This window comes from Polyodon spathula, chromosome 18, assembly GCF_017654505.1.
Source record: "Polyodon spathula isolate WHYD16114869_AA chromosome 18, ASM1765450v1, whole genome shotgun sequence".
Lineage (NCBI taxonomy): Eukaryota > Metazoa > Chordata > Actinopteri > Acipenseriformes > Polyodontidae > Polyodon > Polyodon spathula.
This window is the reverse complement of record NC_054551.1, coordinates 27,256,953-27,284,236: the sequence shown is the minus strand read 5'-3', so window position 1 is coordinate 27,284,236 and position 27,284 is coordinate 27,256,953. Positions and strand designations below refer to the sequence as shown.

General features: G+C 37.5%; 1 protein-coding gene across 1 annotated transcript; it reads right to left on the bottom strand.

Moving 5' to 3' along the window:
* Window positions 1-26,881, bottom strand: LOC121330441 (protein FAM102B-like). Its single transcript, XM_041276955.1, has 11 exons — window positions 26,436-26,881; window positions 11,584-11,704; window positions 11,179-11,208; window positions 9,504-9,620; window positions 9,223-9,269; window positions 3,940-4,043; window positions 3,390-3,485; window positions 1,865-2,084; window positions 1,412-1,548; window positions 992-1,061; window positions 1-470 (listed from the first exon to the last, which is right to left on the bottom strand). Exons 1-11 carry the CDS (start codon window positions 26,579-26,581, stop codon window positions 428-430), a joined length of 1,131 nt encoding a protein of 376 aa, XP_041132889.1. The 5' UTR covers window positions 26,582-26,881; the 3' UTR covers window positions 1-427.
* Between the last annotated feature and the right edge of the window lie 403 nt (window positions 26,882-27,284).

The window sequence follows — 27,284 nt, the reverse complement described above, 5'->3', positions numbered from 1 at the left end:
ATTATTATTATTATTATTATTAGCCTGGTATTGTAAAAAAAAATAAAAAAATTGGAACTTGGCGACATCTGGATAACTGAGAATGTCAATATTTCTTTTGAAGAGAAACTCACCCTTATAAGCAGCTTTATAACATGAATAACCCGACACACATACTCAATTTTTCTGAATATGATTTTTCTTCTTCCCCTTCACTACATAAAGTGTAAATACTACATCTATGATACTACATCACTGGTTTAACACTCAAAGGTGCTCATTTATACAGGCTGTGTGTAGTAGCTCTTCAGTGGGTCCCACCGGTTTTAAATTCAAGGATTGTGGAATTCTTGCTGGAATGAAGTGAAACGCAACAGTCTTGCCTCTGCCCCTTCTCTGAGATTTCATTTCCATGTCACTGCTTCTCTGAATGTCTGGCCTCTCTCTTCTAACGCTTTATCACCACTTGTTCATAAGCCCCTGCTCCAACCCTGAAATAATTGATTGAATGCTTCAGAACATAAACCACAGTGTTTTCTCCAGCATTAATACAGTACAAGTTATCAAGCACATATTCTTATAGCATAGTTTCAACTTAACTTTTAGTTTTAACTCAATGATAATACACCTCTCTCATTGATGTGTTTGAACACAAGTATAGCTATTTGTTATTTAAAAAAATAATTTAAAAATTATATATCACTGTCGTGCAGCAGTCAATTTACTCAAAGCCTCCACTAGTGTTTTCTCCTATTATAACAACCTTGACTTGCATAATGAAGTTAAAACATTGAGTGAAATAGCTTGCAAGCGTAATCAATAAGTACAGAGAAACCTCATCTGTAATTGACAAACCCAGAACTGGAAGACCCAAAAAGCTGTCTAACAAGGATGAGCAATACTTGAAGACATTATCCTTAAGGAATAGAAAGAAGACAAGCGCTGAATTGACAACAGGACTGGCAGAAGGCACAGGTACAATAACAAATAGCTGTGCTTCTTAAATACAAACCTTGTGGGTAGATGATGGCTCCCCAAAGCAGTGCTACCTCCAGGCCCCACAAATAACCGTAATCCCTCTTCTGAAACCAAAATACAACACAGGGATTTAATATAGATCAAAACCATCATATATATTACGGTGCCTCAGGACATTCCCCTAGGAAGGCTCTTCAGAAATGCACGTTACATTGTATTGTGTTACATTGCATAAAAGTACAAAACTGATTTAAATCCATATATGAACTTACTGACACATTTTTAAGCACCATGAAAACAGTTGCCAGTACGCCAGGCAATCGCTGAACAATCGGTATCTACGGTAAATGTGACAAAGCAGGATAGTGGCAGCACGCATCGGGCTGTCGGCTCCACTTAGAACCCACAAACATGCCACCTCACTAGTTAACTTTGCAACTGCACAATGTCGTACCTTCTGCGCTGGAGTCCAGCAGATTGTGAGTGAAGTCCTGACTCTGCAGAATCTTTTCCACGATGTCATCGGCATCAACCCTGGTGGCATCGACCCGCTTCAGCTGAGACTCCACAGAGTCCTGCTTCACTGCATGCCTATGGAAACAAGATTCGAAATTATTACAACAGAATCAGCTGTAACTACAGGTAGAAATCATGACATTAAGCATCCACAGATAAGCCACAACTGGATATCATTAGAGCATTTTACAGCACTGGGTAAGCCTGAGATCCTGCAGATTGGTGGTTAATTTAAACAAGAGGGAGTCCCCGTGCTAAGAAGCTCCAGTAAAATCAGCTGTGGCTTATCCCAGTGGGTATACAGTAGGTTGACCCCTAAGTCAAGAAGACAATCAACGAGCTAGTCAGGGGTTAACACCATTTGTATATTTCATTACAAGGGTTAACTCACCTGCAGAGTCGCTCAGAGGATGAGCCACTCTTGACTGAGGTGAGGTGCTCTGGCATGGGAGCAGAAGCTGCCCCAGCAGCAGCATGTCCTGCCCTGGGGGAGCACTCCCCGCTGGGTTCAGGGATGCTCCCGATCCCTGTCGATGCGCTACCCACAGAGGTGTTCCTCCTGTGGGAAAGTTCACACAGGCTCGAGGAGCGCGAGTGCCCTGTGCTGTACCCTGCAACACAACAAGGGCAGTACTGCTTTTTGAAAGACTGGCCCTGGCAGCAGCAACTTCATAAAAGCATTTTTATTTATGTATTTTATTTTATTTTATTTTTTTTAAATCAACACTCCAGTTTCTTCGGGGAATAAAAAATAATATAAATGGCAAAAAAAAAAAAAAAAAAAAAAAACCTCCCTCTGTTATTCTAGAACTTCGAAAGACTGATCAAATATTGTAATTGCATTAATAATAACAAAGAACATTTAGCAGAGTCTGCCTTCCTGTCTATAGGATATCCTGTATGCCACATTTACACTTTCACATAGGAGGACCACTTGTTCAACTGTGAAACCTGCAAAGGAACTCCTGAAGCACAGTTTACTGAGTGTATCATAATCTTGGTGTGTATGCAGACGGTAAGTCTACCTGACAGCTTGCCTGTATGGCATACACTGGGTCTACTAATGCATGCTGCCGATCAAGTCAGTTGTGACAGAAGAGCATGGAGTTTTTGACAAATTACTTCACTACTGAGGAAATCAACTAAGAGCAGTAACAAACGCATTCAAAGAAGTGCAAACTCAGTCATACTATAAAGATCAATGCTTTTCAGATTGTAATGAGCTAATGTATGAAACCTATCCCCTTAGGTGCACGAGGTAGCAAGAATGTCCCATCCAGCTTGTCACCCATATCCTAGTCAACATCCAAGCACTTAAGTGTTTAATCACCGTACTGCCTTCCATTATATTCAAGTGAAGTGTGTGATTTTGAGTACTTACATTTTATTTAAATACACAAAACATAAAATTGGAGAGAAAATTATGAATGTTCCTTTAAAAGTTAAGGGGTCTGATTTACTGTAACAATTGTTATAGATTACTGTGATTGTTCTCTAAAAGGCTTTGAAATGTACATATACATTGCTTCCTTAATTTGTAAACGTATCAAAAAGTATCAGTAATTGCAGATAAGGATCACACATTAGAAATACACATGGTAAAGGGAAGTAAATGTGAAGCAAGCTTGAAGCACTTACATTTGCATTTTCAGACTAGAAACAATTATTTCAAAACAATGAAGTATTTTAGCAATAACACTAACATTCAAAGCGGCAGTCATTAACGACTACATTGTGGAAGAGCCAGAGATGAATAATTGTGAATGCTAAAAACTCTGTACACGTACATTAGGGATCATAAATCAAACTATTCCATTTTGCACAGAAGTAAAATATCCCACTAAAATCTACTGCACCCAAAATGTAAATTGTGCCTCCTGGGTATCTATATGCTAATGAACTGTGAAGATCCATACCTGATACTTTAGACTGCTGACTAGCATAACTTGATGTTCTGGAGTGACCACATACTCCAAGTTCCTCTGGAACCGAGGCACACTTTCCTGGGGGGTCTGTCGGGTTTATAAAATAATAAAAGCTCTTGATTAGCTCTCGTCTGTGTTTTACTAATAACACCTCTCACTTGACATGCAGTTTGTGGGTTCTATTATCTTCAGGAACTTTTGGAGGACAAACTTTAAAGAAGTACTGTGTTACAAGAACTGTCCTAGAGTTGTAACAGTGCAGAGCAACCACACACTCAGACAGGTACACACACATCACAGACACAAAAACAAGGCAAGGGTGCATGCGGTTTTAAAAGCTGCAAGCTGTAGAGGATTCGGTGCACAGTACCAGGAAGTAAATATATCTCATTACACTTTCCCCAAAGAAAACTACTTTGGGTGAAAATTATTCTAAATCAGATAACTGAATTCTTAAAGGCAGTGGTTTTTGAAAATAAAATAAATGCCACCTTTAGATAATGTCTCCTATAAATGTAGTATATGATATGACTGTACGTACTTGAAATACCAAATAATGGCTTCAGTGTATCTCGTCCCTTTCTATCTTCATGTAAATGTTCAGCTTCTCCTGGTATTCCTATGTACATCGCTGTTGAAGGGGGTCTGTCAATAAAAGGTATTTATTTAAATTACAGTGTTCAGCCACGCAGCATGACTGGAGTCTGCTTCATAAAAATTGAGTAAATTATTCTAAAAGACACCGACCTGGCCACATTTAGTACATGCTTTCTAAGCTCCCCTTCAAATTAGATCGGACAAACAATACCACCTACACTGTCACATGGCCGGTATCAGGTATCCACTGATGCATGTGACTATTTAAACCATAAAACAGATTTTTCACATTCAAGTTGTAATCATTCTCTTTTTATACTCAATACAACTGCATAGTTGCAGGACCCATTTTCTAACCTGAATAGTTTTGTTCATCAGTTTTGTATTTTTGTTGAATAGTGGTCTGAGGTCTGCTTTCTCAATCTGTGGTGTTTCTAATGTTTAATCTGCTGTCACCTTATTTTAAAATACAACCTTTTGCTGCTACATATCACACATCATCAGGTGAAAAAAATAATGCATATAATACTTTTACAAAAACAGCAATCACATGATATTTTGGCATTGGATATCCTAATTAAAAATAATATGCTCAGCCAGGTTCCTGCTGGATACTTTTCGTAAGCAAGCTTGTTATGATATATATATATATATATATATATATATATATATATATATATATATATATATATATATATAATTTATTACTAAGCATTCTGAAGCCTGCATTTCCCTTTCCCAGTACTAGCAGTCACTGCCACATTCAACAAGATCTACAGCAGTATTTCCGCTGGATTAGGAAAACTTAATAAATCCCATTACAGATACACTCCTGGCAAAGAAGTAAAGGAAGAATGTTATTGAAAATGACTGAGTGGGAGACCAGAGACTTTCTTCTTTCAGGTCAAAGACCACATTTATTGAAAACTACTGTTCTGCGTCAGAAAGATTAGCAAAAAAGGCAATATGAACATAGTTCTCAGGGAACCAATTTTAAGGAGAAACCTAAAAATGCTTTGCTCAGGCAAGGTTGTGGTGGTGGTGGCGGGTAATTAAGGTTCCAGCCATAGTTTAAAATTTCCAGCTCAGAGCAGTGAAGAAAGTTGTGAGGAGAGTTAAAGAGAAGAACGAATGTTACCAGCTAACAAACAAGGTACTTGCTATTATAACCTAGAATTATAGTTCTGTTTGTTTTACTTTGGCCCGTGTGCCCTTGTGTTTACTGTGTGTGTGTGTTTGCTGTGTGTGTGTGTGTTTACTGTGTTTGTGTTTACTGTGTGTGTGTTTACTGTGTGTGTGTGTGTGTACTGTGTGTGTGTTTACTGTGTGTGTGTTTACTGTGTGTGTGTTTACTGTGTGTGTGTGTGTTTACTGTGTTTGTGTTTACTGTGTGTGTGTGTTTTTTTTTTTGGTTTAAAACTATTTAAGTTGTTATTTAATAAAGATACAGCTACGGCCGTACCTTCATTCTGTTTTGTGCTGCTTCCTGAACCTCACGTCACCACCTACGCGCACCACTCTAGCCATCTGTGACAATTATACAATTAGAATATTACATCCAAATCTCTATGTAGAACAAATGTTTGCGTGGTACAAATCTGTGATTTAACAGCTCTATTCTAGAAAAAGTATTCTTCAGCTTTGCCCCCCTGAACACTGCTGAAAGGGTAAATTGTTGATATCGGGGTGTTGGTTGAAACAGTAGTAGAGGAAAACTGACCAAGATAACAAGTTTGATCTTAGATACAGGGAAGGAAATAGAGTCCCATTGCATAGCAATTTGATCCATCCCTGGTTTTACTATGAGTTTCATAGACACATGGCTAACCAAGCTTGTGAAACTGCTATGCAAGTGGAGTCTTATTTCCACCCTGCTCAGTAATAAACACAGTGCCTGACATTATACACAACTGTTTCATTTGGATTACATCCCACTCAAATGTAAAAAAATAAAGCATGGTTATCCTCCAAAACTTTGACTCATAAGGCAGTCCTGTTGCCAATAAATAGTGCAATGGCTGACTAGGAAACACACAGTGCCCTTGGCAATACCCTCCTTTCAGTTAGTCAAGGATAAGGTTATAAGTCCCACTGACACGCACACACAAGCATTGCCAAAAATTCAAGGGATAGGAATGTCTCCAGTGTACAGAGCCAAAGCAAGCTGTTTGCCCAGCTTGATAAAACCTGAAATAAGAGAGCAATCTCCGAGTCAGAGATTGTCCTTTTAGATATTAAAAATTTACTTTACAGGAATCGGTGAACTCCCTTGAACACATTTAATCTGAATAAAAAAAAAAAAAACACCACACAAATCAGGATGTATACTGGTGCTCTGAAAAAAAAAGTGTTGTTTTAATTTTGCAAGACAAACCTGTATCTACCAATATCACTTTAATAGGGTGCTGTGAGTTCCTGAGTGAACAGGCTCAACTGAACAAGGCCCTGCTCCAATAACAGAACAATGCAGACTGCCCCTCCCAATCTGACACTGATGCTGTTGCTTGCCTTGACAAATATTTTGTTTCAGCCAGGGAGGTCGGAGAGGAGTGATTCACAAAATTGGATTTATTTTCTAAAAGAAAGCTTTTGGTCTGAGGTTTTCAAACAAGTAAACCCTTGATTTATATTTTTTGTCAGCAATTCAAAACTGTGGTAATCCATTGCAACATTACAAAGTTATTTTTTTTCCTACAAAATAATGTTACAAATACTGTTACATCGAAACACTTAAATTAGACAGTCCAATTTCCAGTTTCAATTATAAAGCATTGTTATGGTGAACCAATTTAGGACGTACCAAAAGACATACATATTAGAGCTGCAAGAATATGTACCTATCAGCATCTCAGTCGTTTAAACTCATCCTCTCTAGGTATGCCATGTACAATAAGTTTGAGAATGACTAGTCTATTTCACCAGTATTGATTTTCGGTGGAGCGTGCTGTTCTAAATGTACATATTTTATTAGTTCACATGGTTTACTTCAAGGTTCCTTGTTAGCAACACTGGGCAGCAATACACTTACACAGAAATCATTGTGCCTATTAAACTACAAAAATAGAATCCTGAATGGTCTTTCATTCATAGCTTCCATATCTCACCTTGTAGACTTCAATAAAATTCACAATCTCACTTTTCATCGACTTCTGGTGTGGAAGGGTAGTCCCTAATGCTTTCCTCTCCATAACTGTTTATGGTCTTTATATTTTATTCATAGCATGATTGTTTAGGATCCCCTCACTCACAATTCCTTGGTGTATAATTGGCATACATTTGTGTCCTTGGAAAGCATAACTGTCTAATATTTTGTTTTAATGCTGAGAAAATAGTGAAAAGAAAGGAAGTCTTCATTTCTAACAATATCACACATGTAAAAATGTTTCTAAATATTTAAAAACGGACAAATAATCCATGCACTAGCTTAATCATTCTCAATTTTTCTAGCCAATTAAATTTTGACAAGGCAAAAACTGTTCCCAGTGGTTCCTCTGCAATAACAGATCTGTCATTAAACCCTGAATCATGTTCACTTTACAATTTCTCTTCATTAGGTCTTTCATGTCTGTCACTGGGACTAATATGAACATTTTTGTGAAATAAGTTACTTTTTTCCTAGGATATGTTACACTATATGGACATTATGGGACATAATAGTTACTGTCATACTGTTTTTTTTTGGAGGGGGGAAATTGCAGAGAACAGAAATGTCATCGCTGAATACAGCCCAGAACAATGATATATAGAAATGTTTTCAAAATGCATACATGTTTACAATCACACTTTTATTAAACATTTTTTAAACACCAAGGATGAATGTGGTGCAAAGACTGGTGCAATTAGATGCCATTTTTAGGTCTTTCTTGCAGTAACAGTTTATACGATTGAAAATGTAAAAGCAAGATCTTACTATTTCATACAGTGCAACACTGCTGCTGTGTTTTCCTCCACAGGGAAAACCTGATCTGCTGATGACTTCATCGCTCAAGATGCATTCTCTCACCACCTCTGTCCATTATGAGGATTCTTTTCCTTTTTAAAGGCTTATTACTAGGTAGCGATATAAGAAACCATGATTTGAGGATACAACTCCAGTTTGCAAAACACATATAATATTTCTGACACAAACTTTTTGGATGTGAAAATGATCACATTTATTGTACATGTACTGTAGCTTGCAGTGCTTCGCTATGACTCCATTACGTGGGTTGAACCGAACATCATCCAAATCAGTTGTCGGGTAGAAGAGAGTACTTTATACAGTAAACAGAATATACCAAGCATTCGCCATGTGATTGTGTTGATTAATTTCCAATAATAAAATTTTTGTTTTTGTAAGCCCTATTTTTAATCAAATTTAGAATTCCCCATTCAAATGATGTTACACGTCATGTGACACACCTAATGACTCGCCTCCTTTGCACCACATCTTTATTTCCTAACACTGGAGTTCCAAATAAATTGACCACTTACTTCGTGGAGTTGCATGCATAAGAGGGCTTTGTTTTCTAATTAAAAAAAAAACACACACACTTTTAAAAAGCTCTATATACGGCAGTGTGGTCTCTAGGTTGCATTTCACAGAAACACTGCAGAGTTATGCACCCAGAAATGAAATGAACGCTCGACAACGAGACCACAGTGACCACCTCAGACAGGAAGACTTGTAGAATCCTGTAGACTTCCGCCTTATCAAATGGTAACTTAAGAGGTTTTAGCTGCATTAATGCATAGCTTTCACTTTCTTCCCCCAGAACTCTGTGTGCAATTGCAAATGCATTTTCTTTAAGCTAGTGGAACATGAAAGTTTGGTTTATTATTATTTTAAGGCACACTTTAATGTCATAAGTGCATGTATTATTATTTTAGAGTAAGCAATTATTTTGCTCACCATTTTCATCCTCAATATTGTTTACTTATGCTCCTTCACTGAAGCACTCAGGAGAACTGTTGGCAACGGTCATCCTGCAATCCCACGACCAAGCCAACTGCCTCTTGATGAGCTACAACCCCCTGGAGGACAAAGGCCAGTCCCAGTAGGTGTGTGCTGGAGCTCCCTGGACACCTGGCTAGCAGGGTCAGGAGAAACAGCCCCAGCAAAGTCAATGTGATGCTCCCTGTGGAGTACTCCAGTTCCTGGGATTAATGATCTGAGAGTTCCATCAGGCCTGTCATGGGCAAGCTACTAAAACAAATGAAGTAAAAAAAACAACAACACTTTACTCACGTTTTAAAGCAGGGGTCCCCTGACTTCAGCTGCATGCTGATCAGAACCTAAGAAAGTGAAAAAATAAATAAGTGATCAGCCATAAGCATTTTAAAATCTTACAATTCTCCCTGTAATGCCCAAAATCCTTTAGTGTACCAATTAATTTTACTTAATACAACTACTCCCTTAAAGAAAACATTAATTAACACTAACAGTTTACTAATAAACAAAGAGGTCAGCAACAGAGCAGGTTTTTGAGTTTTAGACCCACATTGTAAATAGACCACATGGCTTCTCACCTTCAGAATGGAATTATCCTGCCGGACGTGTTTGGTATCATAGCCCTCAAGTAAGCACCTCCGCTTCGTGATCCCAGAGCCAGCAAACTCGGCCAGATTCAGGTCAGCAAACCCAAGCTATCAAAACAAAATAAAGTTCCTGATCCAGACTGCCACTGTTGTTTCATTACTGCTACAGTACTCAAATGCAGAAATAGCCCTGAATTAGCAAAGGCAAGTGAGCCATCCTGAAAAAAAAACAACTAACAGGTTTGGACCACAATATTTACCCACTCTGGATTAAATCAAATTTCAAGGTCAGACAAGATACATCACATTCATTAAAAAAAAAAAAAAAAAAAAAAAAAAAAAAAAACTAACTAACTATTATAATAGTAATTTAACTATTATCACAAGTGCAATAAAATGGCAAAATAGTGCATATATAAATAACAGTACAGTTTTTCTTCATTGAAAAACCAAACAAGTAACAGTCTTGGTCAAACACTTTGCCTTGAAAATATCGAATTCTACCCTAGTGATTAATTCAGGTTCTCCGTTCTTGTTAATTTATTCTTTTTAGAAATAATATTTATTTGCAGATTAAGAAGAGTATCAAATACAGAGCAGGATGGTGTGGGATTAAGAACTATCGTCTAAGAGAGTGGGCTGTTAGTTTTTTGATTCCTGGCTAGGACTGAGTCAGTACAGACATTACCCTAACAAAAGTGGCAGAGGGGCCTGAGCTCAGACTCATACAAACAGAGCAGGGAAAGAAAGTCACCACCAGATTAAAACATCAGGAAAGGGTGGCAAAAGAATGTTTAGCAACCTATGTACTATAGAAATAAACAGACTTATACAGTGGCATCATGTTCATACACCCCAGGGCACATATCAAATGTTTGGAAGAAAATATACACTTTATGTATACTGCAGCCGAAGCCTTTCTGTGCCACATGGGAGGACTACACACTGTAATGCTGAATACGTACATTATTTTACTACTTCAACACATTGTTCTGTTTGCATGATGAAGTTTCACAGTATGCATGTCACATGCAGTATGAAATTGCTGAAAAAAGTAACTTACTCACGGTGTGTAACACTAGAGATACACTACGGTACAATAAAGCAGAATATAATTCATATAAAATATACTGTACTTTACAATGCAATATTTTAAACACATTGTTTTATTAATTTTAATTAAAAGTTTAAGAAGCATCATAATATAAAAAACTGGTCACTTACAGTATTAGTGCTCATTAGTGGGTTTTATGGTTTATGATTCATGAAGGAAAATGGAGGAGCATTAAAGAAAAAGTTTTGATCCCATGGTAACACTATGCTATTAATATGATGCAGATTGGGGGGGGAGGGGGGATCTGTGTCGAGGTGTATCTTCAGAGAAAAACTGCTACAATGGGACGCCCACAGGGTAATTACACAAGGTTATTATAGATGGAGCTGCTGTTAAGAATGTTCTCTTTGCTGCAGATTTTTGAGCTATCTGACAAAATAATCCAGTTCTCTCAGACTGGATTCTTTTTTAATTACATTTAGGAATGCAGTACACTGCAGTTGCATTTCTCTGCAGATCAATCCTAAGTAAAATAATAAGGAATGTGCACGAATCTCACTAATCAGTTCAAATTAACTGGGATAAAAAAAACAAAAAACAAACACTTCTTACCTTTGCAAATGTCTTGCCTCCTTTCATTTCCTGTCAAGAGAAAATGTCAGCTTGTTAGGTACATGACACTGTATGCAGTTCATGCTTAAATAGACCCTTTTAGCAATAAGTAACTTTAGATAAAGACTCCCATAGCATAACTAATGTAAAAGTTTTGGTATATAAGTATACACATTAGTGCATTGGATTACTTTACTGGTCTGCTGTTTTGAGAGGAGTGGACTTATAGGTCTGCAGTGTAAAAGAGTTAAATCGACATGCAAGGTTTAGTTAGGAAACAAATATATAGACAAAACATAGTAAACAGCAAATGTGCTGGTGCACGTATATGGGAAACTACTGCACCCTTCTTGGAACGGTTTGTATCAGACAGCTTTAGTAAAACAGACAAAAGTGAAGAAGTACCTTTCGCACTGATACCCTGCAGACACAAGGGTCTAGCACTCCAGTACTGGCACTGGCACTCATTTTACACAGAAACGACAACTTCTTCCTCCAGCGAACGCAGTTAGCTTGTACCACCTCCCTGGGCAGAAACAAAACGAGGAGCCACTGTTAATGATTTAAAAAAACAACAACAACCCTGCATTAATAAGGAGGGACAGCAAAGTGGCCCCTCTTTTGGCAGGAAACGTAAAACCAACTACAGTTTATTATTTTCTAAATAATCAACCTCTGAGAGTTGATTTCTGTAGATCCACAGATTAGAGATAGTGGTGAAGAGAAGGGGAAGGCTTATTCATGGTATGAGAAGTGTATGCACTCCACTAACATTCATTAGTGCTTCCAAATCTATCTGGGAGTTGTTCTGAATAATATCAAATTAAAAAATGCCTGAAGGAATAGCATTTATAACCATGTTAACGCTCAAATGAGCCAGTCATTTTTAACTGTGAACAGGTTTTATGCAGAGTAACTAAAAACACACTCCTTTTTGTTTACAGGCTAATATAAAATCAATATTTCTGCACTGTTCCTGCAGAAATGAGATGGACCAGCCTCAAAAGCTAAATGCCACAAAAGTTTTGTCTGCAAATGATAACCTTTAGCAGTTACTGATGTTTATCTTGTTTCCCTGTGTTTTGCATTCCTGTTCTAAAGCTGTGATCACAAGTGACACAGAGTACAGTAATTCAGGCTTAACGAAAACACAGTTGTTAAACTATGTTACGTATTTGTAAAAGATGTATGCATACAGAAGTTATACAACCTTCCATGATAGCTGAAGATTGGTCCAACCAATGCTACCCCGTAGACAGAAACATAAAAAAAAAAAAAAAAAAAATCATTTTTTTCCAGTCTTCCATTTTTTTCATGCCTTTGACAGCACATACTTTTTAGAACATCCAGCTGAATCATACGAAACCATGCACTACTCTCAAACCTTTCACTATTTATGAACTGGCATAGCAAACTAACATCAATTACAATCCCATGAAATAATCATGTTTTAAGTAGTTAATTTATACAAAAGTAAATATACCAGAATTTTTTTTTTTTGACTCCCTAACTCCCCCCAGTATAGTCTGTGTTTCACACTTTTTTCTTTTGCCAATATTATGTAACTATAGCAACACAATAACTCAAACCACACAGTATGTAATCTCACAGCAGTGGAACAGTGACTAACACAGTTTAAAGCAAGAGTAACTATACTCAGTTGCAATGCAACATGCATCCCTGCAGGAAATTCTAGGAAAAGCTCATTTCTTATAGAGTAGGCAGCAGGGTTCTGAAAAATATAGCATTATGCGTAGGGGTCTAACTAAATCGCGATTTCGCGGAAATTGAGGGGTAATCACGAAATATACCTCTTTTAGGGGTCAATGCACACCGAATAAGTATGGAGAGGAAAAAAAAAAGAACCCTCTTAAATGAACTATTGCACAACGCAAGCGACACAAACTAATATCTTCCTTCTGTAGATAGCCCTTTTGTATTCCTTCACCGTCTTGTGTGCATTGCACTAAAGCAAAAAACAAACAAAAACCACTCACAAATAACATTTACAAAAATTCTGGAAAGAGGTTAACGTTCTTGTTTACTATTCAAATGAGAACAAAGTTTAAATCAGCCTACCAGTGCGTCTGTGCTGCTTTTCTGTGACCTGTGCAGAAGGGGGTTGGACAAAGTCATTGCTGCAATGTTTTGATTTAGATTGCTAAAATCTAGTTTTCAGCATTGGAGGTAAAATAGTAGAAATGGAGGACAAAGCAAAAAAAGCAAAGTATATTTCGGTGGTTTGATCGTGACAAGATATTTCCCAAAGAAACTGTACATGCAGACTGAGGTAATTGTTTTGCATATCTTAATGTGTCTTTGAAGAAAATACAATTGATCACTTTAACTTCAAAATCACATATTAAACAACAGGCTACCAAGATGCTGTTGAACGGAACGTAAAATAAACAGCTTTCAGAAACTAAACTGGAAAGTCAGCCCAGACAAAAAGTATTCCTGTCAGCAAGTTAAATCAGCACTACAATGATCTAGCACAGCCACCTTGCTTCAACCTGCTGCTTACTTTATCACAGTTGGAATTTTAGGCCCTAACAGCCAAGTTCTCTTTGTTTTGACTCGGTACTAATAACATCAATTATTGGATAGGACAAAAAACATGACAACGAATGTGCTGCATACATTACCTTTATTAAAGTAAGCCATATGTACTCTGTTTTAGAAAGGAAGCAAATGCCACTATTTTTAAGCCCTACTGTGTTCTGAAATACTGTATTATAATACTATATATTTTTTATTTAATGTTTAAACAGGTCAGCGAAATCCTAATTTTATTCCCCAACCTACCTGTGAAAAATAAGTCAATTTACCATGATTTAAGTAGACACCTAGTTATACATCCCTGAATGTTGCCTCAACTGTTTAAATAATGTATATATTACTGTAAATTTATTTTCATTGTTAACATCCTGACAACTTTTTTTAACTTAGAACTTTAAAGTCTGTTTCAAAGCTATTTTCAAAATGGTGGCTCTAGTGCACTGGGGTTTGAGATCTGTCCTCTAAATCTCTGCAGAAAGCAATTAAAGAAGAAAAAAGTGCTCTGGCTTTTCTGTTCGGTACCACATCATGTATCGTTATTGTCGTGTTGCGTGTTAGACAATGTGGGTAATAATCCTTACAATATCAATGCACTAGAGCGGTCATTTTTAAAAGAGCTTTGAAACAGACTTTAAAGTAATAAGTGTAAACGTGTCAGGATTTTAACAATGAAAAGAAATTTACAAAAGTTGTAAGTGGCAAGTTTCTATTTTTAAAGCGCAGCGTGTGGAAAAAGACAATTATCTTCTAATTTTAAAAATAGAAATTGTAACAATAGGCAAACTACATTAACGGTGAGTAGGCAAATGTCAACTCAAACCAAATACCGTACAGTGCTGCAAGTCTGAGACTAAAGCATGCACTACAGTTAAATACTCGCTAGCATAAAAAAAAAAAAAAAAAAAACAACAACATATTTGTATACATCTCAATGCTGCAATTGAATCCTGTCTGCAGAAAGTAGCTGCAGGTTGCCCCAATGAAGAAGGGATTTATTCATTAAATACACAGTATTCTAACATTCGAGGTCAGATAATGGTTCCCTACTAGTGCATTTCTTTTTGTCAAGCGCACTGTAATGTATACAATAGAAAAGTACAATTATTTTGTCAGTGAGGTATCAAAAAGGAGAAGAATTTGAGAGGCACACCCACTGTGGTAGGCTGGGAAGCACAGACTGGTATTTAAAGCGACACAAATAGTTCCATTTACTACGGTAACCAAACAGACTTTACAAAAACTAAACAAAGTTTAGTGGCAAAACAAAAGCATTTAAAAAAACAAGGGAAGAAAAATGGTCATATATGCTTCTCTTTCAAGATACTGTAAACGGCTACAACTAGGCCCAATTGTGAAGGGTGTGTTAGACATTGCCTGCAGTTCTGAACATTTGAAGTTGCCAAATAAATTATTTAGTTCTTTTTTCTTTTTTACATGGACGCTCATGTAAAACAGAGGAAAACAGAAGACACTTACATTACAAAATCAACAAAACAAAACTACTCTTCTGTACTTTCCATCCCTTACATTTAGCTATCCTTTAACTGATGAGTTAAATAATTAATGGTGTTAATTGCCCATCACTATCTTTAAGTCTACATTTCCACTCATTAATCTAACTTCTCCCATCTTCTAACTCTGGCAGCTACAGTACATTCTTGTTTTACAGTACATCCCCCTCCCCCACTCACTGACACAGTGGAGTCCAGAAACTGTATTATCTTTTTGGCTCTCTTCTGAAACAATACTGTACAGTACATGTGATGGTAAATTCTCTTCAGTCACTGGTATAAACGACATAGCGATGTCACAATGCTACAATCACATGCTAAAACAAAAACAATTTAAAAATGAGACATCACAATATAAAAAAAATAAAAAAAAGAACAACTATGTAATCTTCCTTTTTTGCGAGTGCACTCCCTCTCATAAAATCGATACAGTAGCTGCAATCCAAAGTACCGTATTATACCTGAAAGACCAGTGAATGGTACAGCTTGACTGCGCTGTCCTCAGACAGATACAGAATGAAATGTAGTTTTAAGACAGAAGTCCCACCAGCACTAATTTACCTCACCAAAGCTTTGATAAAAGTCAAAGGCTGGAAAAGCTCCTGATCTGTAGTTTCTCATTGCAAGATCAAAGACAAAACAATGACATTACTTCGTTTTTTTGCACCCACACAAATACATTTATTACACAGTGTAACAAATGTTTTATTTTTTTTTGGTTCCTGGGTAGTAAGTGTTATTTCCTAATTGCTTATGCCTCAAAAGTACAGAAAATGGCTATTATTCCCCACAAACTTTGCTTTTGTGACCAAGACAGTGATATTTTGAAATGTACCTATTTTCCAGAACATTCCAGATAGATTCAGCGCTGAGTAAACTTGGAGTAACTTCTAGAACTTTCTAGAACTTTCCAGTAATATAAATAGTAGTATAAATACAGGGGCCTTAAGCCCACCAGTTCAGTTTAGTTCCAGCTGCCTAAGTGGATACATATCTGCATTTTTCTGAGATGGCATCAAGAGGCTGCAAGCATCCGGCAGACGCATTTTGCTATGTCTGCGGCCAATTTATCAAGAGCGAAAAAGTACTCCGTGGAAGCATCTGCTAAGATGTGCGAGGCCTACAAGGCATATTTCGGCATGCCTGTTGGGGAGCAAGACAAACCCTGGGCACCTCATTTCACCTGCGAGCACTGCAAAAAAACTCTGGAAGGTAAGATGGACAATTGTTGCTCGGAATTTTATGTTATAAAATGTGTTAAAATTTTTAAAATTGTAAAAGTTTAATTTTAAAATGTTTTTCAATTTTCAATGTTATTGAAAAAATATATCATATATGAAAAATGTTGCGAAAATCTCTTACACATCAGTCATGGGTGAAATAAATGTATTTTTGTAGGATGGTACAGAGGGGAAAAGAGAGCCATGACGTTCGCTATCCCAAGAATTTGGCGGGAACCCACTGACCACTCAAGCAACTGCTACTTCTGCATGGTGGACCCTTCCAAACGTCGGACTGGCAAGAATGCACCTGCTATCACTTATCCGGACCTTCCTTCATCCCTCGCACCAGTGCCACACTGCCATGAGCTCCCCGTACCCACTCCTCCGGAGAGAGAGCAGCCGTCTTTAGAAGAGAGCAGCAAGTCAGAGAGCGAGGAAGACGTTGTAGATCCAGATGACAATTTCAGAGGTGGAGCTGAAGAGAGAAACCCATACTACCCCAACCAAAAAGACCTCAACGACTTGATTAGAGATCTTGGTCTCACCAAGTCCAATGCCGAGCTTTTGACGTCTAGGCTCAAGCAGTGGAACTTGTTGGATGAAAGTGAGCAAGTCGCAGATCAGAGGAAGCGTCACCAACCTTTTTCCAGCTTCTTCACCCATCAAGATGGGCTCTGCTTCTGCCACAATGTGACCAGTCTGTTCGAGACAATCGGAATCGCCTGTAACCAGAACGAGTGGCGCCTCTTCACTGACAGCTCATCCAGGAGCCTCAAAGCTGTGCTGCTCCATAATGGTAACAAGTACCCATCTCTTTCCCTGGCTCACTCGGTGCACCTCAAAGAGGATTACAACAGCATCAAGACCTTGCTGGACGCCTTGAAGTATGATGAGTACGGCTGGGAGGTCATAGGAGACTTCAAAATGGTGGCATTCCTGATGGGTCTCCAAGGCGGTTTTACCAAGTTTCCCTGCTATCTTTGCCTTTGGGACAGCAAGGACACCAAGGCGCACTACCACATGCGGGACTGAGTTCTCTGTGGGGAGGAACAACGTCAAGTGGGAGCCACTGGTGGACCCCCCGGAAGGTGCTGATGCCACCACTGCACATAAAATTGGGCCTTATGAAACAATTTGTCAGAGCTCTAGATAAGGAGTCGGCAGCCTTCAAGTACCTTCAAGACTTCTTCCCTAAGCTGTCTGAGGCAAAGGTCAAAGCCGGTGTCTTCGTCGGACCACAGATATAGAAGATCCTGGAGTGCAATGAATTCCACAAGAAGCTCACTAGTAAGGAGAAAGTGGCTTGGAACAGCTTTGTCGCAGTGGTTCGGGGCTTCCTGGGCAATCACAAGGCTGAAAACTATGTGGAGCTGGTTGAGACTCTGGTGAAGAACTACGGCACAATGGGCTGTAGGATGTCCCTCAAAGTCCATATCCTTGATGCTCATCTTGATAAATTCAAGGAGAACATGGAAGCGTACTCGGAGGAGCAAGGTGAGCGCTTCCACCAGGATATACAGAACTTTGAACGCCGCTACCAAGGACAGTAACGAGAACATGATGGGAGACTACATTTGGGGGCTGATTCGTGAAAGTGATTTACAGTATAATCGTAAATCTCGAAAAACTACTCACTTCTAAATCTTTTGTAGTCATTTTTGTATTACTTTAGTATAAATACATGTTAATTTGGATTCATATGTTGTTTTTTCTGACTATGTGAACAAAAAGATACAAATTCGCCTGTTTTCTTATTGGAAATAGGGTAAATTCCAAAATATCACTGTTCTGGTCTCAAAAGCAAAGTTTGTGGGGAATAATAGCCATTTTCTATACTTCTGAAGGATAAGAAATTAGGACATAACACTTACTACCCAGGAACAAAAATTGTGTTACATAGTGTTATCAGCAACTTATTTCCCCATCTATTCTTCTTTCATCAGTAGGCTTCTCATATGCCTGCGTGCTGGATAATGACATCGCATTTGAATCAGATTGGTGCTGCGTAAAGCAGGAAGCAGGAATTAAAGTAATAACAAATCTAATTTACAATGCACTCTGAAGAATGCTTCTGGGTTTCAGGCCACTTGTTCCTCTGCATCCCATATCAGGGCTTGATCACTCACTCTTTGAAAACCAAAAATGCTTTCCGTTTCTAACTTCTTGTAGGTTACAGTCCTTAGCTTAACGATAATTGTAAAAAAAAAAAAAAAAAAAAAACCACAAACATTAAAGTGGGTGAAAATGTCATGAACTTCAGCAACAGATCACAGGTTTGAAGGTATTCCTATTAAAACAATTTCAATGCAGTACTGAGCAGCCCAAATATATCCAAGCAGATGACAAACGAAGATGGAAAAAACGATGCATTGGATTGGGCTCACAGTATTTCTTATTTACTTTGGCACTTTGGACTACTCTCTCTTTCTGGAGCTGGTTGGATTATACTGCTAACCTGACTTCCAGTCCACTCCATCTTTTCACACCAACTTAAAGCAAGTCTTTATGAAGGGAACTCTTCAGGCTGTCTCCAAATCGAATGGTAGTGGTGTTACTGGCAAGCTGGTTTATATATTGAGTTGGTTGAAAGGGTTACAGACCTGCTTGGTCCATTGAATCTTTATGTCTGGTGACTTGCATGAAGAAACAGTACAACATACATAAGTGCAAATAAATGCACATTCAAAAGACAAAATGAAATAACTGAATTTGCATAAGGCACTGCTGGAGGGTGTGCGATCTTCATATGTTTAATTCCAGACACATGAGACATCAAACATAATGCACAAAACACTAGTTTTAGACCAAGGCTAGCGTTACACATATTTATTGCTTCATTTTTAAGCTATGACTATATTATCTTAATTCTACACAGTAATGACATCTGTGACTGGGTGGTTTTGCTTTGCTGTTCATTAATGTTTCAAAGAGCTATCCCATCATTCATTTAAATGGGTCTTTTCACTCCCACATCTCTCATTCCTCAGCCTCCGCCACCTCATTCCTACTCTAAACGAGTCTGTTCAGCAGAAAGTACAAATGAGTACTGGTAACCAACAACAACTGATGAATCCTAGAACAGGCCACAAAAAATAAGAAAAAGAAAACATCACGAATACATATGTTATACAATGTTACATACCAACATTCTACAATATGGTACCATTTGGTGGATGGTACAATTCTGTTATATCAAGCTTATTACATTATTAGGTATACTCAAAATTACAAAAAAAGTTATAGAATTGTCTGTAAAATTTTAAATTCTTGCACATGTGAAATGTTTTGCTCATACACAGTGGTTCTGCTTTGATTACCCCAGTAGGAACACTTTATCTGGCACTAAAAACCTCTACATGAATGTACTGCATCTTCCATTCACATACAGAGCAGCACTAGTACAGGGAACGTGAGAGGGAATCCTATTCTGTACAGCACTATATTTAGATGCTAACAATGTCACACTGCCTGCAAGGTGCAGCACTCTCGAATTTGATCACCGCATTTACCTACAAGATTCTTTTTGACTGCACTGTGCATCTGTGACCCAAAGCTCCATAACTCTTCACACAAAATGATAACTAAACTGCAAGACTGTCTGAAGCCCACATGCAGCTCTGCATTTAGTACAGATGGACATATGATTGCCACTCTTGAACCCTAAATGGTTTGTCATGGAATTCAGTATTGAAGTACAATCTCCTCCCCAAGTCTTTAGTTTTTTGCCTGCAAAAAGGAGTGTAGCACATTTGAATTAAACCAGATAATGGTCTGGGCATAAGTCCAAGGTATTTTCAGTTACTGATGGGCGGACTAAATACAGTAATCTTGTAGTTGTGTTTCAGAGTTGTTAGATCTGCCACTGCAATATAAAGAAAATTGTAAAGGTATAGGATTCTCATTCAGGGTAATTTTAAAGAGACCTGCTCCATCACGGCTCACTTATCTGAACTTTATCTGTACCACTTTACGGCAGACTATCAACAATGTTTAAAAGGTTTTCTTGCATTTTTATTCCCATAGAAGCGTTTTTATCTTGCGTTGTTACGTTAGTGTGACCTCTGCCACCTTATTCCTATTGGTATTTTTAAAAGCCTTGCTCAATACCGAGCCCTGCCATGGGTCTAATCCAGGCAAAGAATACTTTCTGCATGCGTCACAAAGAAAAGCAGTTCTGACAGATCTCTGAAAGCTCCCAGTCAGCTTTGACTATATTAGTCAACAAAACATCTACAGAAGCCCCTGAAAGGTCGCCATCAAAGGGTGCTCAGCAAAGCTTGCTAGACTGGCTCCAGCTAATCAATGTCCTTGGGTACTGAACGTACTGTTTCTGCAACACTTTTGAGGTTACTCTAACTTCCAACAATTGCAAGATGGTGGAATGTGAAGGCAAATTCTGCTGTCACATGTTTTTCTTGGTTACATTTGATGTGGAGAATGATTACCTGCCATTATAATTCAAGTTTTAAGATATTCCTCTGTCCACGTTGTTTTACACATGCACTTGTCTCATACCATCCAGGTTCTTATTCAGCTTTATTAATGCTAATAAGAGACTCCTTTAGGTCAGCAGGGAGCCTATATTTCCACTTCTGATCCTGTGTGCAGTACAGATGTTGATTTTCACCAGCTCCACTTTGTAACATCTCCATCAGATATATCACTGTAGTCAGAATCTAACATATCAGTATTTCTGTAAAAAAAGGGGCTTGTTTTTACAGGATTCCACTTACTATTTGACAGATGCAAAAAAAGTCACACTAGAGAAGTTAGTGCTGATCAAAAAAATGCTGTTTAAATCATTAAAACCAACATTTCTAACAGCATGTGTGAGTTTCTAGTGTGTGTTTTTGTCTTGAAACACGAGTTAGAGAGACAACAATGCTTAAATGTAGTTATAAAACAAGATGCTGAAAAGTCTCAGGCTTTCTAACCATGTGATCCTTAAGTGTCTCTTTCCACACACAAAATCAGCACCACTCTCCCTCTCCCAGCTTCCGGTTAATCAGTAACTGGATCAGTAGCAAGATTATTATATGCTACAACGGTAGTCTGGGGTGGTGCTTATGGTTATTTTAAAATCTCTCCAATACAATTACTTTAAAGTGTTAATGAACAAAGGGATGCATTAAAAAAAAGAAGCAGCTCTATTTCTTATGCCTGCTTGTACCCGTGGTTTGGTTTCCACGTATTCACATACACTGCATCACATGCTCACACATCTAAAGAGCCTCTAGATAAGGACACAAAGCATCACCTTAGCTCCAAAGGCTATGTACTGTTAAGATGTTTATGCTGACTTAAAATGGTTTCTACCATTCAATGGTATTGTACAGTACTGTACACACTTCATGCTTACCTGCTATAAAATACAAGAAACAATAGGCTAGTTCTTTCATCATTATGCTTCAGAAAATTAAAGCATTGAAACAAATGCTAATCTAAAAGCATGACTTGTTACCTTTTATTTCTTAGAACAGCAAACAGTTAAAAGTTAGCACAAGCTTTGTGATTGACAAGGTGAAACGCAGAATTTAAACAGCTTTTTTTTCCCTCTGGGTCCCTGAAGAAATTAAGCTATTGCATCTACCCACTTCTTCACACCCAAACTGTTGCTCTGCTACAATGCAAAAACCACAGAATGGCACAAACAAGCTTTATGTCTCTATTTGAGTTTTACCAATCTATTCTTAACAAAGCAATGTCTAAAGTACTCATGCTTGTATGATGTAAGGCAGTAGTAATGATATAGTTTTGGTACAGTGGAAATTTTTTAAATTTATAAAACAAATTATTTTTCTGGTAATGTGTTGTCAAACGTTACTGAATACTGCAGTAAAACTAAAACCATACACAATCGGTAGGGATAAGATGCTGGAGACACGATCCCAGTGAGCTGTAAATAGGTGGCTGTAAAACGGGGAGCAGTCAGTTATCAACAGCTCCTTTGTTTTTCAAAGACGCAATTCCAGAGAGGCGCAGTTCAAGTGATTGATCACTAAAAGATTCAAAATAATATTGCAGTGTGGACATGCAAATGTTCAGGAGGCATAATACTTCCCCACTGCATCTTTAATCCTTAACTTTACTTCTTCCATGCTTGCCAAAATATTACACTTAACTACAGTACTGTGTGTATTTCCTAGACTAGGATAGTTGAATCAAACCTTGTACTACTTAAAATAGTTAAGGGTTCTGCCATGTGGTCTTACCCCTCAGCTGTTTCTTTAACTTTGCAGACCAGAGCATGTCATGCACGTGGCAGTGTTGCATCACACACGCCAGGGTTTTAACATTTACTAGAGCTCATTGCACAGTCACACCAACCACGACTGTAGTCGCATGTCTAAAAAGCGAACCTCAATAGGAATCTACCACCCACACAAACCCCCTGATTCTTATAACTGATAGTTGTTTAACAATTTGTTCCAGTGATTATTAAACAATATCTTTGACTGATAATGACAGAGGGTGACAGTCAACTGATGATCTTGTATGGTCGTATTTTGTCTGAAATATAAAAAGTAAGTTTTCTTTTAAACACTTACTACTTAGGTATAGTGCTCTGTACACTTTAAAAAATATATATACAGAGGTCCGGTTTTAACATACGGAAAAAAATATGGGGGCTTAAAGAACTATAAATGTTGAAGTGCACTGTGCTGTCAGAATGTTTGATGCCATTGTATTTCAAAAGGGTGACCTTTACCCAGAACTTCAAAACACTGAAAGGCATTAGTGGAATAATTTATTGTATGAAATATTAACCACCTATTGGACACTGAATTTTAAACAAAAAGAAGAAAAAAATCACCCTCTAAACGCATCCGTTCTATAAACATTAGGAGCGGTTTCTTTTCAAAAGCTACCCAATAGGTGAACATCACTCATCGCTCTCAACTAATTATTGTGACCCTGATTACAGACCTGCCATTCTGAAAATCACTTAGAACAATGTATAACACAAAAGTAAACTACAAGGCATGGAAATGAAGACCAGTTGAAATGTATAGGGTTGTTTTTCATTTATCAAGCTTCAACAGTACAGAACAACCCTGGGGAAAGACAGAAAACACTTAATCAGTATTTTCAGCATTTACCTGGCAGTCAGACTAGGTTTTGTTAAAGGTCACACTAAAGCCTTACGAATACTGATTGTCCATAGAGCCTTTTAAAGAGCATTCAAGGTTGAAAACAAACGTATGTGATGTGATAGCATTAACATTACTGGGCCAGATACAGATTTCGCTCCAGTAGTTTTGAAACATAAACCCCACGACAGGTCAAGAAGGGATGTCAAGAACACAGGAACATAGAAATATAATACCAATAGCTTCAGTTAAAGGGATACAGCAGCTGAAAAATGTGATTCCTTCAGCAGTGTTGTTAACAACCTTGATGTATTTTAATGCATTTGCTGGGAAACCAGTGCAGTGTCATGTTTACGGCATTGATAAAAAGTGCTACGCAGTGCACTGCGCTTGCTCACACATACCTAAACAATTCAAGATTAGGAAACACGGAAGTCCCTATTCAAATCTGGTAAATTATTTTAGATACTGTATTATTTTACAGTAAATTCTATACTGTTTTTCGTGTGATTTAATTGAAATTACCATAGTTTTCCACCATTAAGAAAATAGTATGTGATTATTTATCATATGCAATACATTGGGTCTTAGACATGTTTTTACTTCTGCAAATTTGCGGTGGACTTCTCATTTTGTCTTGTTCGTCACAAACTGTTTTTTTTCTTTTCAGAGCAACTGATTGTCTGTTTCCAGTATAAGTTTGCAACAAAAAAAAGAAGATGTATAATTAATAGTAAATGTACCTCTGTTTGACAATAGGGTCATTCCATGTCAAAATCAACCAAAATCCTGGAAAATCTCTGCCTCAGGATTTAGATTTTGCTTATATTTTGCGTAGTGGAAGATACAGGTCCGGTATGAAACCAGGCCAGACATTTAAGTTCAATGATGAAGATTTGCTGAGATACACCCCCTTTTGTATGGGGGGGGGGGGGGGGGGGGGGGTAGTCATACTTGAAACGCATCTCATTTTGGAGTGATTTTGAGGACCTAAAAATGACATTTAGAATGTCCGTAGCCCTATGAATGTTTCTGCACAGAAAGCCTGGCAGATCTTCTGTAGAATTCATGCAAAATAGGTACCAGCGCTTTAGTATTTCTGTGTTGTTGGGGACCTTTAAATTGAAAAAAATGTCCAATTGTCAAATTCCTGAAAGTAGAAGAAATGTCACTTTCTAATTGCTTAGGTGTACTCAAAATTTAACTGACTTTTCCTTCAAATTATCATCTACAAGCCCACCAAAGGTCAAAGGTAACTCGTGTCCCACAAGGGGTTTCAGCCTTCAAAGATGGGGCCATTTTCAACACTGTCATCCTGAAGCCTTTTTGTGGGGTCATTAAATCAGACAGTAAAGTAGGCAGACAGTAGCAGAGATACGGAAAGTCAGTTAAATTATAAGCACACCTAAACAAAATGAAAGTGATAGCTCTTCTACTTTAGAAGGAACATGCACTTAAATCACTCAGGAATTTGACAATTGTACAATTTTTCAATTTTAAAGCCCCCAGCAACACAGAAATGCTAAGGCATTGGTACTTATTTTGCATGAATTCTACAGAAGACCTGCCAGGCTAACTGTATAGAAGCATTCCTAGGGCTCCTGGCGTTCTAAATAAAATTTTTAGATCCTCAAAAATCACTCCAAAATGAGAGGCATTTCAAGAATGACTAAAATTCGAATTTGGGCATGGCATATTTTCTTTCAACCATATGATGCGGCGACAACGGACTCTCATGGTAAAGACTGCTATGATGGCAAAGTCATGTTCAAGGGGTTTTTGCTATGGACAAACGTTTTGCATCACCATATAATTAACTCATTTTGCTACATAATGTCGAATAAAACCTGCTGAATAATGTTACTTTGACATATATAATTATATGCTGCTTTGTAGTTCTTCATATACTTAACCAAAATAAAACAATGACATTTCGAAATCCAACCTAAAATATTGAACTGCTATTATGGCGTCCGGTATTATTTTGCAATATAATTTAGTAGTTTGTTTGATTACGTGATGTTAACTAAAATATCTAAATTATGTTCATATATATTTTTTTATTTTGTCTCAATCCTGAAATTGATGCAAACCTTTTGTCCATAGCTGTAGATTAGTGGACTCGCTCTAGGCTTGAAGCACTGTTCACTGTAAAATCATAAGAGACAAATATTTTCCACAGTGAAATACACCTTGCTGTGTATCTGCTTATAAGTACTACTAATTGTATTATAATTATTGCCATTATTATAAACCATTAAACTTGAGGTCCAGTAGTTGTTGAATGCAACAGCTTTTTCATAGCGCTGCACAGTTTATTAATAATATTAAACCAACTGGTCATAAACAAACACTGGCCAAAAACTAAGGTTTTTTATATATATATATATATATAAGTAAAAGTTACGTAATTTTTACCACTGTCAATCTGCTCTGAAATTTTAAATACTGGGCGATCATAAAGTACTAATTATTTCGTTGTACCTATATCTACACATCCACAACAAACTGTTGTTTCAGGTCCTACTTAACTGTGGGTACAGTGACGTGTACCACAAGAATCACTAATACGTTGTTTACTGCAACACTCATTTTTAAAAAAAAAAAAAAAAAAAAAGTAAAAAAAAAGTAAAAACATACGTAAATTACATGCGTATCGTTTTCATCTAAAAAAAAAAAAAAAAAAAAGTTAAATGCAGCTGGTATTCATAAATTATTTACCGCATTAGCACATGATACATGTACTGGTATCAATGCTTTGTTTACAAACACTTAGACCTTTCATTAGTTGTACAGTCGCAAATAAAATCAATACAACCATGTTTATAAGTCCTATAAACTACAGATTGCCCAGATCAACAAAATACTTTTACCTGGACGATTCTTCTGTGAAGCCACCATCCAGAAGCCTGATTTTACAGAACAGAACTCCGTTGACAAAGGGAACAGAGGACAGCTCGTCCAGTTCAAAATCGACTTTAAACTTGAATTTCTTTTTCTTCATCATTATGAAAGCCATACAGTGTGTCTGTGTAACAGGACAGTGCTTTAAATGATGCAGCCGATGTTCAAACGTTAATCCCCATCGACGTTAACGTCCACGGCGAAAGAAGCCCAGTAGCTATGCTGTTTCTCAGAAGTTGTTGACCTGTCGTTAGCTTTATGAATTTGCTGCTCCATGACACATGGTAACGATCTTTTATAAGGATATGACTCTAGCCCACCCTACAAGCGAGCAACTGCATTACATTTCTTTTTGTGGCAAAGTATATATTTCACAAAACAGAAACAAGCCCTCCTTCCCTCACTGCGTATTAATTCAAACAAAAGTGAAATGCACTCACTGCTTGATCAGTCTGTACTAGCGGACGCCGATAGAAGCGCAGGCACTACATAATTCAAAAGAAACATGGACTTAAACTAGCCTTTAAGTATCAGAGTATGAGAAGATACTGCTTTATGTACATGCTTAAGGACATGTATTATTATTAGGCTTCCAAGCCTATGACTGGAGAAGCCTATTATTATTATTATTATTATTATTATTATTATTATTATTATTATTATTATTATTATTATTCCTTCAGCCAAAAGTTTGTCGCAGAGCTAAGAAAACGCATACGTTTGGCCACAAGACTAGATCTCGTGAAAATATTGGACAATTTTAAAAACTCGATCTTGTCGACAAAAATGGAGTTCTGACAATGTAAGCAGATAGCGCA

What these genes read in the sequence shown, in the direction of transcription:
- LOC121330441 (XM_041276955.1), bottom strand. Translation starts at nt 26,581, where the DNA reads ATGGCTTTCATAATGATGAAGAAAAAGAAATTCAAGTTTAAAGTCGAT. An exon ending in TTCACAGAAGAATCGTCCAG is followed by an intron (nt 11,705 to 26,435) that starts GTAAAAGTATTT and finishes GTTTCTGCCCAG; the next exon opens with GGAGGTGGTACAAGCTAACT. An exon ending in TCCTCTGAGCGACTCTGCAG is followed by an intron (nt 1,549 to 1,864) that starts GTGAGTTAACCC and finishes TTGTTTCCATAG; the next exon opens with GCATGCAGTGAAGCAGGACT.